The 14,101-nt window shown below is 39.9% G+C and overlaps 1 protein-coding gene across 6 annotated transcripts in view; it reads left to right on the top strand.

Annotated features, from left to right (window-relative positions):
• Nucleotides 1–14,101, top strand: part of LOC138736004 (AP-1 complex subunit gamma-1-like) — a 106,855-nt gene that overhangs the window by 58,584 nt on the left and 34,170 nt on the right. For all 6 annotated transcript variants that reach the window (XM_069884774.1, XM_069884776.1, XM_069884778.1 and 3 more), the window contains 4 exons: nt 189–287; nt 1,657–1,712; nt 6,853–6,966; nt 12,664–12,804. In XM_069884774.1, coding sequence (XP_069740875.1) covers nt 189–287; nt 1,657–1,712; nt 6,853–6,966; nt 12,664–12,804 — 410 coding nt within the window. The remainder of the gene's footprint in view (nt 1–188; nt 288–1,656; nt 1,713–6,852; nt 6,967–12,663; nt 12,805–14,101) is intronic.

Consider the following 14,101-nt stretch of genomic DNA (forward strand, 5'->3'; position numbering starts at 1 on the left):
CAACTGAACTCTGCAGACCAGAATTTCAATTCCAGCAGTAGAAGTTGTATCTTTGTGAATGTTACCTTGCAGAATTCTTTTTAGATATGAACACTAGTTGACTGTTATTGAGCTTGACCATATACAGGTTGAGGACAGGCCATTTTCTTCAAGTTACTTTAATGTTGCAGTCATGTTTTTTATTTTAGGTTGCAACTAACACTGAAACCAGTAAAAATGTAGGTAATGCCATTTTGTACGAAACAGTGTTAACAGTGATGGATATCAAGTCTGAAAGTGGGTTAAGGGTAAGTAAGATTTTCTTGTAAATGGAAATTTGAGCAAACGCATTCAATCATTTATGTTACAGGATGACTGTTCTGTTGGTTAAAGTTCCTTATTGTGGGGCATCGTAATTCATCAAAAATGTTTTCGAGATATTTGTAAAAGAAATTTTCACTATTCTGATGAATGTTAATTTTTAAAAAAAAGAGCACTTTCTCCATGATTCTGGACACCTGGTTGTGGTGATCTAGCCTAGTGATTGTTTGGATACGCCTTTACCTCTGGCCTCTGGAAGGAGCTGCCCTCATCCAGTTTTACTTTGGAGAATGATGATTTGACCTTTAATCTGATCCCCTTCCTAATCTGTTCACACTGTTACAGCGTGTTGGCAACTGGCAGGGTTTGGAGAGAAACTGGACATTTCTCAGTAGTTTCTCAGTACAAGAAGAACTTTGAATATTTGCTCCATAGAGTTGTAATTTCATTGTTGTGGTGGCCAGTTCAGCATCTCTTTTCAGACTCCATTATTTCTGACTGATACTGCACCTTTTGCGACACGTAAAGGAGAATCTAAATGTAAGTGATGGGGAAATAAAAGCACATTTCAAGTTTTGGGTGCTTTTTTCCAAAAATTGTAACATTTCACCAAGATGCAGGATGTTGTTGCTACCTGTGTCCCTATGCAAAATTAAATTCAATTAAAATTAAATTTATTTACAACACAATAGAAACCAATTCTGTCCATTGAAACCCTTGCCACCCAATATCACCCAATTAACCTACCAACCCCATACATTTTGATGAGTGGGAGAAAACTGGAGCACCTGAGAAAAACTCGCGCAGGTCGCTGGCTTTTTAATAGAGATGCACTGATCACTGGGTTAACCATGCTGCCCAAATTGTTCAATAAATCACACTAAACTATATTGGTAATGGACACGTTTCCTCTCAAGAGAGATAGTACAGTCTGTTTTGAGGGAGGAATTGCAAACTTTCTCAAAACAGAGCAAAAAATAATGTGTAGACACGCTGGAAAACAACTCAAGGCATGGGGATGACAAGTAATTTACAGAAAATATTCAGAAGACATAATTTATAGGAATACTGAAACTCAAACTTTTGTTATTTGAACCCTACAAGGTTATATTACACTAACTACTGTACAGCTTTCTTGCAGTTTAGTCCCCTCATTTGCCCATTGTGAGATAGAATATCATCTTGACAGTTTGTCACACAAATTTCTTGTATCTTGCTTGGCTATAGTACTGGAGACCTGCCAATACTCGTGAAGCATTTAAAGAGCAAACAGTTGTCAGAATTAATGTCACAGCAGATTAGTTATGAATAGATATTTTAAGTGTGTAATAACTTGTTTTCTTTTCTAATCCTCAGGTACTAGCTGTAAATATTTTGGGTAGATTTTTACTAAACAATGATAAAAATATTAGGTAAGTGTAATTCCAATCATTATTTTGTGTATTGGATGGGCATTCTAACTGGAAATGATTATGGTTAAGCTATCTAAAAATAAAGACATTTTGAGATCTGAAATTGTCAAATCAAATTAGGAAGAGCAGCTCATGTTTAGCAAACTTAATGGAGTTTACTGAAGACAGTGGACAGGAGGAGCAGGTGGATGTTGTAAACTTGGATTTCCTGGTCGTTCAGTAAATTGTCGCATCAAAGACTTTTGCACACAATGGGGTTGGAGATGGGGGTAATGTGTTAGCATGACTGGAGGATTGGTTAACTAATTTGGGATAAATGGATGTTTTTCTGGTCGGCAATCAATGGATTACGGAGTTCCACAGTGATAGGTGTTGGGCCCTCAACTGTTCACAAAGTAAGTAAAAGATTTGGAGGAAGGGACCAAGTTCAGCAACTCTTAAGTTAAACAGTGAAAGATTGCAGAGAGACCTGGAAGTGCTTGATCATGAATCATAAATTGTAGGTTTGTAGTTGCTACAGAGATGAGATCTTGCAGAAACATAAAATGATGAAAGGGATAGATGAGATAGAAAAAGGAAAGTAGTTTCTTTTGGAAGGTGAGAATATAACGGGACAAGATTTGGGGAAGTGGATTTAAGACAAGAGGAAGAACTGCTTCTCCCAGGGAATTGTGAATCTGTGGAATTCTCTCCCCAAGGAAGTTGTATTTGGGAGAATCAAGGGTTATGTAAGAAAAGACACAGAAGTGGAGCTGAGTTCTCATCCAGTTTGGCCATGATTTCATTGAATAGTGGAGCGGACAATGGGCCAGGTAGCCAACTCCTCATTTTTTTATGTTCAGAACTACTTCTGTTGTGCTAAATGGAATAGAATCAAACCAGTTCTGGGATCTGAGCATTCATGAGGTCATAAATGCCAGGCAGGTTCCTGAGGAGTCTGCCATCACAAAAACCAGTCACAAGTTGGATGCAGAAAATGTAAGACCAGTTAACGTACTGGTTGTGATTGCTGAAAGATTGTGCTCCAGAACTAGCTGTGTGTCGAGTTGCATTGTTTCCAGTGTAGCTACAATTTTAGAAATTATCCAACAATATAGAACATTGCCCAGCATCTCAACTGAGCAGCATTCTGTAATATTGGGCAAATGCTGCCTTCATGTTGCATTCTAGAATTTGGCTCTTTTGTCAAAGAATCACAAACGGCAATGAGGAAGCATACAGGAGGGAGATAGATCAGCTCATTGACTGATGTAGCAACAACAACCTTGCCTTCAACGTCACCAAAACCAAGGAGATGATTTTGGACCAGGAGGAAGTCGGGAGAATGCGACACAGACCTCATTGAGGGCTCAGTCGTGGTGAGGGTCAAAAACTTCAAATTCCTGGGTGCCACCATCTCCAAGGATCTGTCCTGGAGCCTCCACATTGATGCAATCACAAAAGAAGGCTCGCCAGTGGCTATAATTTTTTTAGGTGTCTGAGGAGATTCAGTAGGTCACCGAAGACTCTCATAAACTTCTACAGGTGTAACATGGAAAGCATTCTGGCTGGTTGCATCACTGCCTGGTTATGGAGGCGCCAACTCTCAGGACAAGAAGAAACTCCAGAGGGTTGTTAACTCAGCCTGCGACATCACAGACACCAGACTTCACTCCATCCACGACATCTACATGAGGCGGTGTCTTTAAAAAGCAGCCTCTATCCTCAAAGATCCCCACCACCCAGGCCATGCCCTCTTCACTCTGCTACCATCGGGGAAAAGGTACAGGAGCCTAAAGACGAGCCCTCAGTGGCACAGGACAATGAACTAAAGGCACTACCTTACTTTTTGTGCTGTGTTCTGTTATAGTTATATTGTAAGATGATTATAATATGAATGTTTGCACTATGACGCTGCCCCAAAACACTGAATTTTATGACTCATTCATGACAATAAATTGGGATGTTGGATAACTAAATGACACTCTCAGTCACCCCTTGCATCAAACAAACTGCTGCTTGGCTGTAAATGTGTTGCTTGATTGCCCATATTGGATTTTTGTGAGAAGAATTTCCCATTTCCACTACCAATTGTACTGACAAGCCTCAGCTGAATAGCCTGTCTACACTCACTTCTATGTACTTCAGGGGTAATTTGTACATTCCTCAGTTCTTCAAACAAAATATTTTGAGCTTTGAGAATCCTGAAAAATCTAATGGAGCTATAAATGTGACATATGGTGCCACAGGGATTGGCACTGGATCCACTGTTCTTCATTTATTGTAATGATCTGTATGAGAATGTAGGTAATATGGTTTGCAGGTGGCCCTAAAATTTGGTGACATAGTGAACGATGAGGATGGTTATCTAAGATTACAATGGGAATTTGATTAACTGAGTCAGAGGATGAGGAATGGGAGATGGAGTTTAATTCTGATTACAACCGGGTCTTGCATTTGATAATTTGGGAAGGACTTGCACAGTAAATGGTAGGGCTGTAGAGAGTGTTGTAGAACAAAGATCTCGGGGTACCTGAAGGTGGTGACTCCTGGAGATGTGGTGGTGAAGGTGTTTAGCATATTTGCTTTCACTAGCCAGGGCATTGAGTACAGGAGTTGGTAAGATATCTAAGAAGTTTTCAAAGATAATCTATTGGTGTAAATTTTCAAAATTTGCTAAATTTCAGAAGGACACCAGAGGATTGAAAGTCAGCCTTTTCAAAGTGTGAATTATAGGCTATGTTTGACAAATTTACGCTGGTGCATAATTAAGAGCCTAAAGTATTGGAGGAAGTCTGTAAGCATGAATTGAAAATTGGCTGTAACACTGAAAATGGTTGGAACAAATAGATCATTTTAGACCGGAAGAATTAATTAATGGATTGGTTCTTGGTTGTTCGCAATATTAATTATCTAAAGGAAGAAACAAAATTAAGTTTCCAAGTTTGACTCTAATCTGAAAACAAGCCATGTTGTAATAAGCACACTTATTCTGTTGTGAATCTGCGACGCTATAAATTAACGAATAAGCGAAAGCCTTGCAAAAGGAATTGAGAACCTGATCAGCTGATGGGAGAATAACAATCTTGCTCTCAACATAATCACAACCAAAGAAATAAATATTATTTTAGAAAGGAGCTAGAGGGACCACACACCTATCTGAATTTAAATTTTATTTGCAGTAACAGTGGAGGCCGATTCCAGCCATTTAAAACTGTGCTGCCCAATAACACCCAAATTAATCTGCAACCTTGTATGTTTTGGAGAGTGGAGGAAGCAGGAACTCCCAAGGAAAACCCACGCAGACATGGGGAGAATGTACATATAGACAGCACCAGATTTGATCCTGGGTCACTGGCATGGAAATAGCAGCACACTGACTGGTACACAAACCATTGATGGTGAAGAGGGTCAGAATGTTAAAGTTCCTGGAAGTCCATATTTCAGAAGATATTTCCTGGACCCAGTCTATTGAGACAATCATGAAAAAGGCACACCAACACTGACTTTCTAAGGAGCTTGAAGAATGTCATAGGAATTTCTATCAAACTTCTACATGAATATTGTGGAGAATATATTGGCTGATGTCATCACAGCCTAGTTTGGAAATTCAAGTGGCCAGAAACGCAGAAAGTAGCAAACTTACCCAGATCCATCATATCTATGTGAGGCATTGCTTCAGGAAGGCAGCTGACACCATAAAGGACACCCACCACCCTGGTCACTGCTACATTTGGGCAGAAGCCTGAAAACCAGCACCTCTAAGTTCAAGAACAGTATCTTCCTATCATTGGTTTAAACCCTTGAATCTCCCCTGAGTATCCTAATCGTGTCTGCCTGTCCCGCATCGGACTTGTCAGCCACAATCGAGCCTGCAGCTGACGTGGACTTTTACCCCCTCCATAAATCTTCGTCCACGAAGCCAAGCCAAAGAAGAAGATCCTAATCGTGGACTTCTGTGAGCACAAAAGGACTGTCTGCACTATTGTGTCACTTTTTTTTGACACTAGGATTACTGTGAATTTTTTTAAACTGAATTAAGTTTTCAACTTTTAGGTATTTACCTTTTTGGCTGTGGCAAGTAAGAATTTTGGTGCATATGTACAAAGTACAATGTATACGACAAACCCATGATTAAAATGTGAGGTCATGCACTTTTGTAAGAAGACTGAGTTCACAGATCTGTGTTCAAGTGCACAAATCAAAAAAATTTTCCAGGCAGGTCCAATAATAGTTAAGAAGGCAAATGGCATTTATTGCATGGGTTTGGAGATTACGAATAGAGATGTTTTATTACAATTATACAGGATATGGATGAAGTGACACCAGGATATTATCAGAGAAGCTAGATAGTGTAGGTCTGCTTTCATTGTGTCATCCCCCATTCTTCTAAACTCAATTTAAGCATTTTAAAATTTCAAGAGGGTTTAATAGTTTTGGTGTTGCAGTGTTTCCACTATTAACAAGGGAACATAGCTGCAGAATAAGGAGTAAGGTCACTTAAAACTGAGATTCATAGAAATTTCTTTTTAGAGGGTAGTGAAACTCTGAAATTCTCTGCCCTGAATGGTGGTGGAGGCCATGTCATTGTATATACTTTTGGAGATGGGTGAAGATTTGAAAGATTGGTAGTTGTGGGGAACTGGCACAGGAGATGAGACCAATGTATTGTGATAGTGTACAGCTCAGTAGGCTTGAGAGGCCTGATGTCCTCCTTTTGATTCTATTTTCTTGTGCTCTTCTGAAAGAGAAGTGCCTCTGAAGGTGAGCTTTGATCAGCGGCACATTAGAAGCAAGGGTGATTACTTAATGAAGTTGCCTTGCTCTCAAGGGCTCTGTAGATAATTCTGTAGAGTCAACAGGATTGACTGATAAGTACAAATTTTATATTGTACCTCTAAGTAACACATGTTAGGTTCAAGCTTGGCTTCCTTGAATTCTGACTTTATGTAAATTAGTGATTTGGGTTCCTGGCACTGCATTGTGGAAATTTTGTTGAACAGATGGTTCCTTTTTTGCCTTTTCTTACTCTTGCATGACATTAGACATGTTATTTTACTTTCAGTAAATCTTTGAAGGGGTGTGCTACTTCCTCTCTCTAATTTATTTTTACATCAGTAATTTAAGAAAATATTATTTCTGCGGTTTTTATTCTCTGAAGGTACGTTGCATTGACGTCACTTTTGAAGATGGTGCAGACAGACCACAATGCAGTGCAGAGACACCGGAGTACGATCGTAGACTGTCTCACTGACCTTGATGTCTCCATTAAAAGGTGAAGGGCCCGTGACCTGTAAAGCTGAACTTGGCTCATTAGTAAAAGATCAATTTCAGCCTCTCATTCCTTGAGCCTTTAATTAATGCCAATACCTTAAAAAAAATTGTGCTTTTTTTTTTAAACTGGATTTATCAAGTTCCAGCTGAAACTATCTAAATTCACAGTACACCATTGTGATATTTGTTCTTATTTCTGACAGTATGATTTGTGTTCCTTCACAACCGGTATGATTAGACCATAGAACACTGCAGCACAGAAACCGGCTCAATAGTGTTGAACTATTCTGCCTAGTCCCATTGACCTGCACCCAGACCATAGCCCTTCATACCCTTTCCAATTATGTACATATCCAAATTTTTCTTAAATGTTAAAATTGAGCTGCTTCAGCTGGCAGCTCGTTCCACACTCTCACCACTCTGTGTGAAATTCCCCTTAAATTTTCCCTTTAAACATTTCACCTTTCCCCCTTAACCAAATCATTTAATTCTTGTCTCACCTCTCAGTGGAAAAAGCCTACTTACGTTTATCTATACCCCTCATAATTTTTACACCTCTTAAATCTCCCCTCATTCTTCTATGCACCAGGGAATAAAGTCCTAACATGTTTAACCTTTCCTTGTAATTTAGTTCCTCAAGTCCCAGCAACATCCTTGTAAATCTCTCTTTTAATCTTATTGACCAAAAAATAGAATTTTTGACCATCCTCAGAATCAGCCCCATTCTGTTGATGTAGACATCCTCAATATTTTACCTGCTGCTTTCTCGCAAGACATTTTCACAAACAAAGTTTACATCAGAGTAAATCACAAAATTCTGTAGATACCATGGTTGAAGTAAAAACACAAAATGATGGAGAAGCTCAGCAAGTTAAACGGTGTTCTTTTTGTAGCAAAAGCAAAGATACATAACCGACGTTTCAGGCTTGAGCCCTTCATGACAGTATAAGGAAATTGCCTACAAGGGTCCGAACAAAAGGGTAGGAGGGAGGAAGGGGGGTGTGGCAAGGCAGGAGATGATAGATGGAGAAAGGAGGGAGGGAACAGCAGCAATGTGGGGGGAGGCGATGATAGGGCTGGGTGGATGAAAGAAATTGAAAGACAGGAAAGGGGGAGGGGAAAGAAAAGGCAAGCCAGTTTAATGGAAAATAGTAAAGTCAATGTGCACGCCATGTGGCTGGAGGGTGCCTAGAAAGAAAATAAGGTGTGGTTACTCCATTCTGCGGGTGGTCAGAATGAGACAGTACATAAGGCCATAGACAGACATATGAGGGTGGGAGTGTAACCTGGAATTGAAATGGTTGGTTATTATGGTTGTGAATGGAGCAGAGGTGCTGAGCTAAGCGAGCTCCCAGTCTGCAACTGGTCTCTCCGATGTAGAGAATGCCACAAGGGGTGCACCGGATATAGTAAATAAGTTCTCTGGATGTACAAGTAAAGTGTTGCTTCATGTGAAAGGCCTGCTTGGGGCCACGGACTGTGGTGAGGAAAGAGATGTGGGCACAATTGTTGCACCTCCTGCAGGCACAGGGGAAGGTGCCAGGAGTATAATGGTTGGGGAGGGATGAGTGCACAAGGGAATTGTGGAGGGAACAGTCCCTGCAGAAGGCCAAGGGGAGAGGAAAGGGGAAAATGTCTGGTGGTGGGATCCTGTACTAAGTGCCGGAGATTCTGGCAGACAATATGTTGGATAATGTGGGATGGTATGTGAGGGGGGGGGGTAATTCTATGTTTGTTGCGTTTGGGAACAGAGGGGGCCAGGGCAGATGAGTGGGAAATGGAGGAGATGTTGGTGAGGGCTGGGTTGATAGTGGTGGAGGGGAAGCCACGTTTGTGGAAGAAGGCAGACATTTTGGAAGATCAGGACTGGAAGACCTCATCTTGGGAGCAGATGCGGCAAAGACTGAGAAATTGAGAGAAGGGGATGAAAAGCTTGCAGGGAGCAGGGATTCCATTAGTTTTACACTATTATAAGTTCATAGCATTTAACTCTCAAGGTTTGTGCAGGGACCCAGGTAGCATCTATTGGAAAGTTACTTGATTTTAGAATGTTGCCAAATACCAGTTCTAAATGGAAGCCACTTCAAAATTGTAGTGAACAGATCATTTCCACATACAGCTTAAGAAACAGGGTCATTGTTAAGACACAGAGGGATGTCGTGATTGATGTGGTGAACAGAGTCCTGCCTGTTTGGAGTGTGTGAATTTGGAGTGGTGATTAGGTTGGGTTTGGTCATTTTAAGATCTCTGTAGCCCCTTTCACACTTGCAAGTAATCCCAGGAATTAACCGCCAATCGGCCTTTCAGCTCTTTGCCAGTGTCAGATGAAGTCATCTCACATCAGGGATTTACGGCCTTGGCCCCTAGTACAATCCTTGGCATCTGCAGACACTGCCATTGCAATCAGGCAAGTGTGAAATGGGTGATTGCATTGTGGGATTGAAATGACCCAAGTTTTTGCATGATTGCAGGAACGTGAAGGAAGAAAAGGTTAAAATAAAGGTATAAACTTTGCCATGGGAAAGTCGCAGCAGGAGAGAGAGAGAGGAATTAAATAGCAATTGCGGACAATTTTTAAACCGCGTGGGAAAATTGGTAGCGCTGTAAGCGGACCTGACTTCCCAGAATGCCATGCGGCAGAGAAACCCCTCCATGAATGCTTCATGCAACAGCTGTGAATACAGCCCTTTCTCTGGTGCATGGCATTCTGGGAGATCAGGTCCACCGTCCCACGGTATATATAAATTGAACATGATAGTGCTACCAACTTTTCCACGCTATGTAAATAGTGCACTATAGCGCTACCAACATTCCCACCCTGTTTAAAAGTGGTCCACTATTGCTAAAGTTTTTTTCACAGTCCCTTATAAAGATTTATATAAGTCATCACGACAACAGGAGCTGAAGGGCTCATGCTGAGCTGTACATAAAGCATAATTATGTTATAATTAGGCATGATTAATTTTGTGCAAATATAAGATCACAATATATTGATCAGGACTTAGGGCAACTCCAACATTGCTCAATGCGTCATGAAGTCACTGGTAGAAGATGTGAATACAGCTCTTTCTCTGCCGCATGGCATTCTGGGAGATCAGGTCCGCCATCCCATGGTATTTATAAATTGAACATGATAGTGCTACCAGTCTTAGCCCTGGGGATGGCTCCTTGCAAGTGTGAAAGCATTCAGTGTCCCAGTTAGGAGTGGTCAAGTGTGCAAAGCCAAACCCCCATTCCTATTCCAGGACACAATGGTCAATTTAATGGGATACGAGTGTGAAAGGGGATCACATAGCCTGTTCTTCCTTTCACAGCTGATCTTTGAGTAAATGGCAATGAAAATTTGGGACCATGAGAATTTGTCTCCAACTTCATGCATGTACATGTAACTTGTTCTGTAACCTTGCATATTGTGTGGCTTCTAATACTTTATTGAATATTGTTAATTGTGCAATGGTGATATAGTTATCCATCTTGATGCAGGATTTTGACCATCCCTTAATACTGCTTGACCTGCTGAGGTCATTCAGGAACTTTTCTTTGCTCCAGTTTACAGCATCTTGTGTTTCTCATGTAATGATTCATGTTTTAGGGATCTGCTGCCGGGCATTAGTGCAGGACTGAGGAAGCAAGTCCCTTTAAAAGGAAGGTGTAGAGATGTGCAGTTATTTACCATGTCAGATACCAGCACTTGTGTTTTCAGAGAGACTCACTTGCATTTAAAATTGTGACATTTTCTACAAAGATTGCTATTTTTCCAAAATACCTATAGAATATCAACTATTTTTAAATAAAATATATTGAAGTATTCATCATTCTGTTCCTATTTTTAGTGAACAAAATATTTCTAAGCTCTTGTCAACACTTGGTATTCAGCTATATTGCTGTGTTCCATTGAGCACTTGAATTTCGATCTGAACAGTATGAATGTTGGAAATGCAATCGCATGACTCTGTTTCTTGTTCCTTTGTCGATCATCCTGTGCTCTGTTAAGTAGGCTCCAGTCAGTTGTGTCGACCACATCAATTTGGTTATGAAAGGGCAAATGTACATCTTGCTTAATAACTTTTATCTCACACAACAAACACTTCTTCCAAACCCAAAATGGAAAATAAACCTATGCTACCCAGTTTTCTGATTATGCAAGATCTCTGAAATAGCTTAGAATCATAAAGTCAGAGGAAGGAGTTGCCAGTCACACATCAGTAGTCTTTCTCCTTAAAATTTTGTTAGATATTTCAGGAAGCAATAGTTTAATGGAGCAGGCTTCAAATTGAAAACCTGGGGTATGCCACTAAAATTAATAGGGGAGCATTTCAAAGGTGTGCATGTGTTCCTAATAGCCTCTGCAATGGTGGATTAGGGATCAAATGCAGTTTGCATTTATATAATTCTAACGTGGTCAAACAATTGCAAGTATTAAATTTATGTAGTTCATAATACGGAGACAGATGGGGTTTTTATTAAAGGTATCCACTGATATTTAAGGAGAATATGTGAGGATGATGCTAATCCAGCATCTTTTTCAAATGGTTTGCACTTGCATCATAAAATTGCAAGACTTGGGAGCATAATTGGCCTGATGAGTCTGCTCCACCATTCAAATTAAGCCTGGTATAATTTTCCTTTCAATCCAATAACTTTGAATTCCCTTACTAATCAAGAACCTATTAGCCTTTGCTTTAAATTTACCCAATGATGCCCTCCATGGCTTTCTGAGGCAATGGATCGCACAAATTCACCACCCTCTGGCGGAAGAAGTCTCTCCTTGCCTTTCATGAAAGATTGAATTCCACTGACATACATTTCTACCTCATTTAAAACAAAAGCATGTCTGCCTTGTAATAGTTTAGGTTTGAGCGTCCTAGACAGAATCCATTTGTACTCTCTCCTGACTTGGTTCTACCACTGCTTGCTCCCCCCTCTGCTCATTATCAACCCATAACCAGCAGTGGTAAAGCCATATAGTAAAGCCATAATTTGACTGTTTTTCAAAAATACTGCAAGTCTGTACAGCTATTCAACAAGCCCATTTTGAAATCATTTTGGGGGATATGCCAGCTGACCAACTTGTATAAATTGTTCACCAATCGGGATCCTTGAGGTTATAGACTTGGAAAAAGGATTGCTTAACTTTTAGCTGTTGTTAAGTTGATATCCAGAGGTAAAGTTTGAGATAGTTTAGTTGATCACTTCCTTTTGTTGAAACTGTTGACATAAAATCTGAGCTTTTATCCATTAAGAGGTGACTCTGACATCACTCATTGATCTCTATGTATACTACATGCAGTCAATCGTTTTTCCAGAGCCAGTTCCTCCCAGTGTACACTATTACAAAGAATGACTTAAAGACCACAAGGTCATTTATTTTTGTAAATGTCACAAGGAGAACAGCTGAAATTGTCAGCCCAGTGGAATCCAATTAAATTATTTTTTTCTCTATTTCCCTCACCTGAAAACTTAGTAAGCCTGGAAAATCTGCTCTGGGGAAACATTATCAAACAGTTTTGGTAAAGGAAATGGTACTGGAGACACACATGGCTTCTGCCTTCACTTCAGTTTTTATAGTTTAGTAATTGTTCAATTTTTATTATTCTTTTTAAATCCCAATTTCAGACCTTCTGAATTTGGGTTGGACTCGCTACTAATGTTCAAATCCAATTTTAATGCAAGTCTTTTGTTCTTTATCACATGAAAGGCGTGCAATGGATTTGTGCTTTGCCCTGGTTAATGGCAGCAATGTCCGAGGAATGATGAAAGAATTGCTGTATTTCCTGGACCACTGTGACCAAGAGTTTAAGGCTGACTGTGCTTCAGGAATTTTCCTGGCAGCAGAAAAGTAAGTGATAAATTCACCATTGTAATGGAGCACTTTTACTTTGAGTCCCTTTGTATTTTAAAATGCGGTTCCAGTTTTTGCTTTCGTGCATGATGCATCTTTGCCCCGGGTGGTTTAAGCTACTAGAACACGATCTTAATTTGGTTTTGGACTGTTTACATTCACATGCTGAAGCTTTTGTGCAACAAATGTACAAATTTCTGGTCTAAAGTTAAACTCGTATTAAGCATAATAACATTGTTTTAATTAAACACCAAACATCTCGTTCAATCTAGGTACTGGATGTCAAGGACAGACAGAGGGTCACAAATAACTTCAAATGGGTCTGACTCCCCAGTGATGAATGAATAATCCTCCCATTTAGTGGCCTATCAAGCCATTTGTGACTCTTTGTTCCCACACTCATAGAAACCAAAATCATTTTGAAACCAAAATCATACTGTTCATTGTGGATCAAGATCGATATAAACCTGGAACAATCCATAATGAATAGAATGCTATGTAGCTGGAAAGACACTGCTACCAATCCAAAGATCTTCCAGAGCCTATTGAATCTGCAATCTAGGAACTCTAATGCATTCAGTGGACAATTTCTGGTGAAGGAAACACAAAGCACCAAGAACTCTTTCACTATTATCAACTTGTTTTCCATTCCTAAAACTACTTTGTCCTTCACTTATTCTCAATTAGACCCTGACGTCTAGTCTTATGATGTGCACAAACATGTAACTACATCTCATCTCTAACAGTCCTCTTGTTTTTCTATCCATTTCACAACCGATTAGATAACTTGTGTACATTTTGTGAGAAAATGTTGCTTTCCTGAAAGTATAATCTATTTACTCAGCTTTTTTACATGAACAGGTATAGCTTATGTCATTGCTTTTGCTGCCTCAAAGCTTGGAATCAAATGCAAAGCCAAATCTAAGCTATAAAATAGAGGAAATGCATTGTTAGGATATTGTTTTTGTCGGTCTGTGCTGAAATATACAAATCTTGATTCTAACTTGTCACAGTCATAGGCAATCAAATGCTTTTAAATAACAAGCAAACTGCTGGAGGAACTCAGTGGGTTAGGCAGCATCCATGGAGAGAAAGAAAAAGTTGTGCTTCAGGACCCTACCTGAATCCTGACTACTGTGTTCCACGAGGTTCGGTGCTGGGACTCTTGCCGTTTGTAATATATCTAAAATGGGGTCAATGTAGGAGGCAGATTACACAAAGATTGCAATTGTTGCCTGTTAAGGAAACTTAGATTACAGGTGATACTGATGTGTTGATGAAATAGGATGAGAAA

The sequence above is a fragment of the Narcine bancroftii genome, chromosome 6, assembly GCF_036971445.1.
Source record: "Narcine bancroftii isolate sNarBan1 chromosome 6, sNarBan1.hap1, whole genome shotgun sequence".
In the NCBI taxonomy this organism is placed as follows: Eukaryota; Metazoa; Chordata; class Chondrichthyes; order Torpediniformes; family Narcinidae; genus Narcine; species Narcine bancroftii.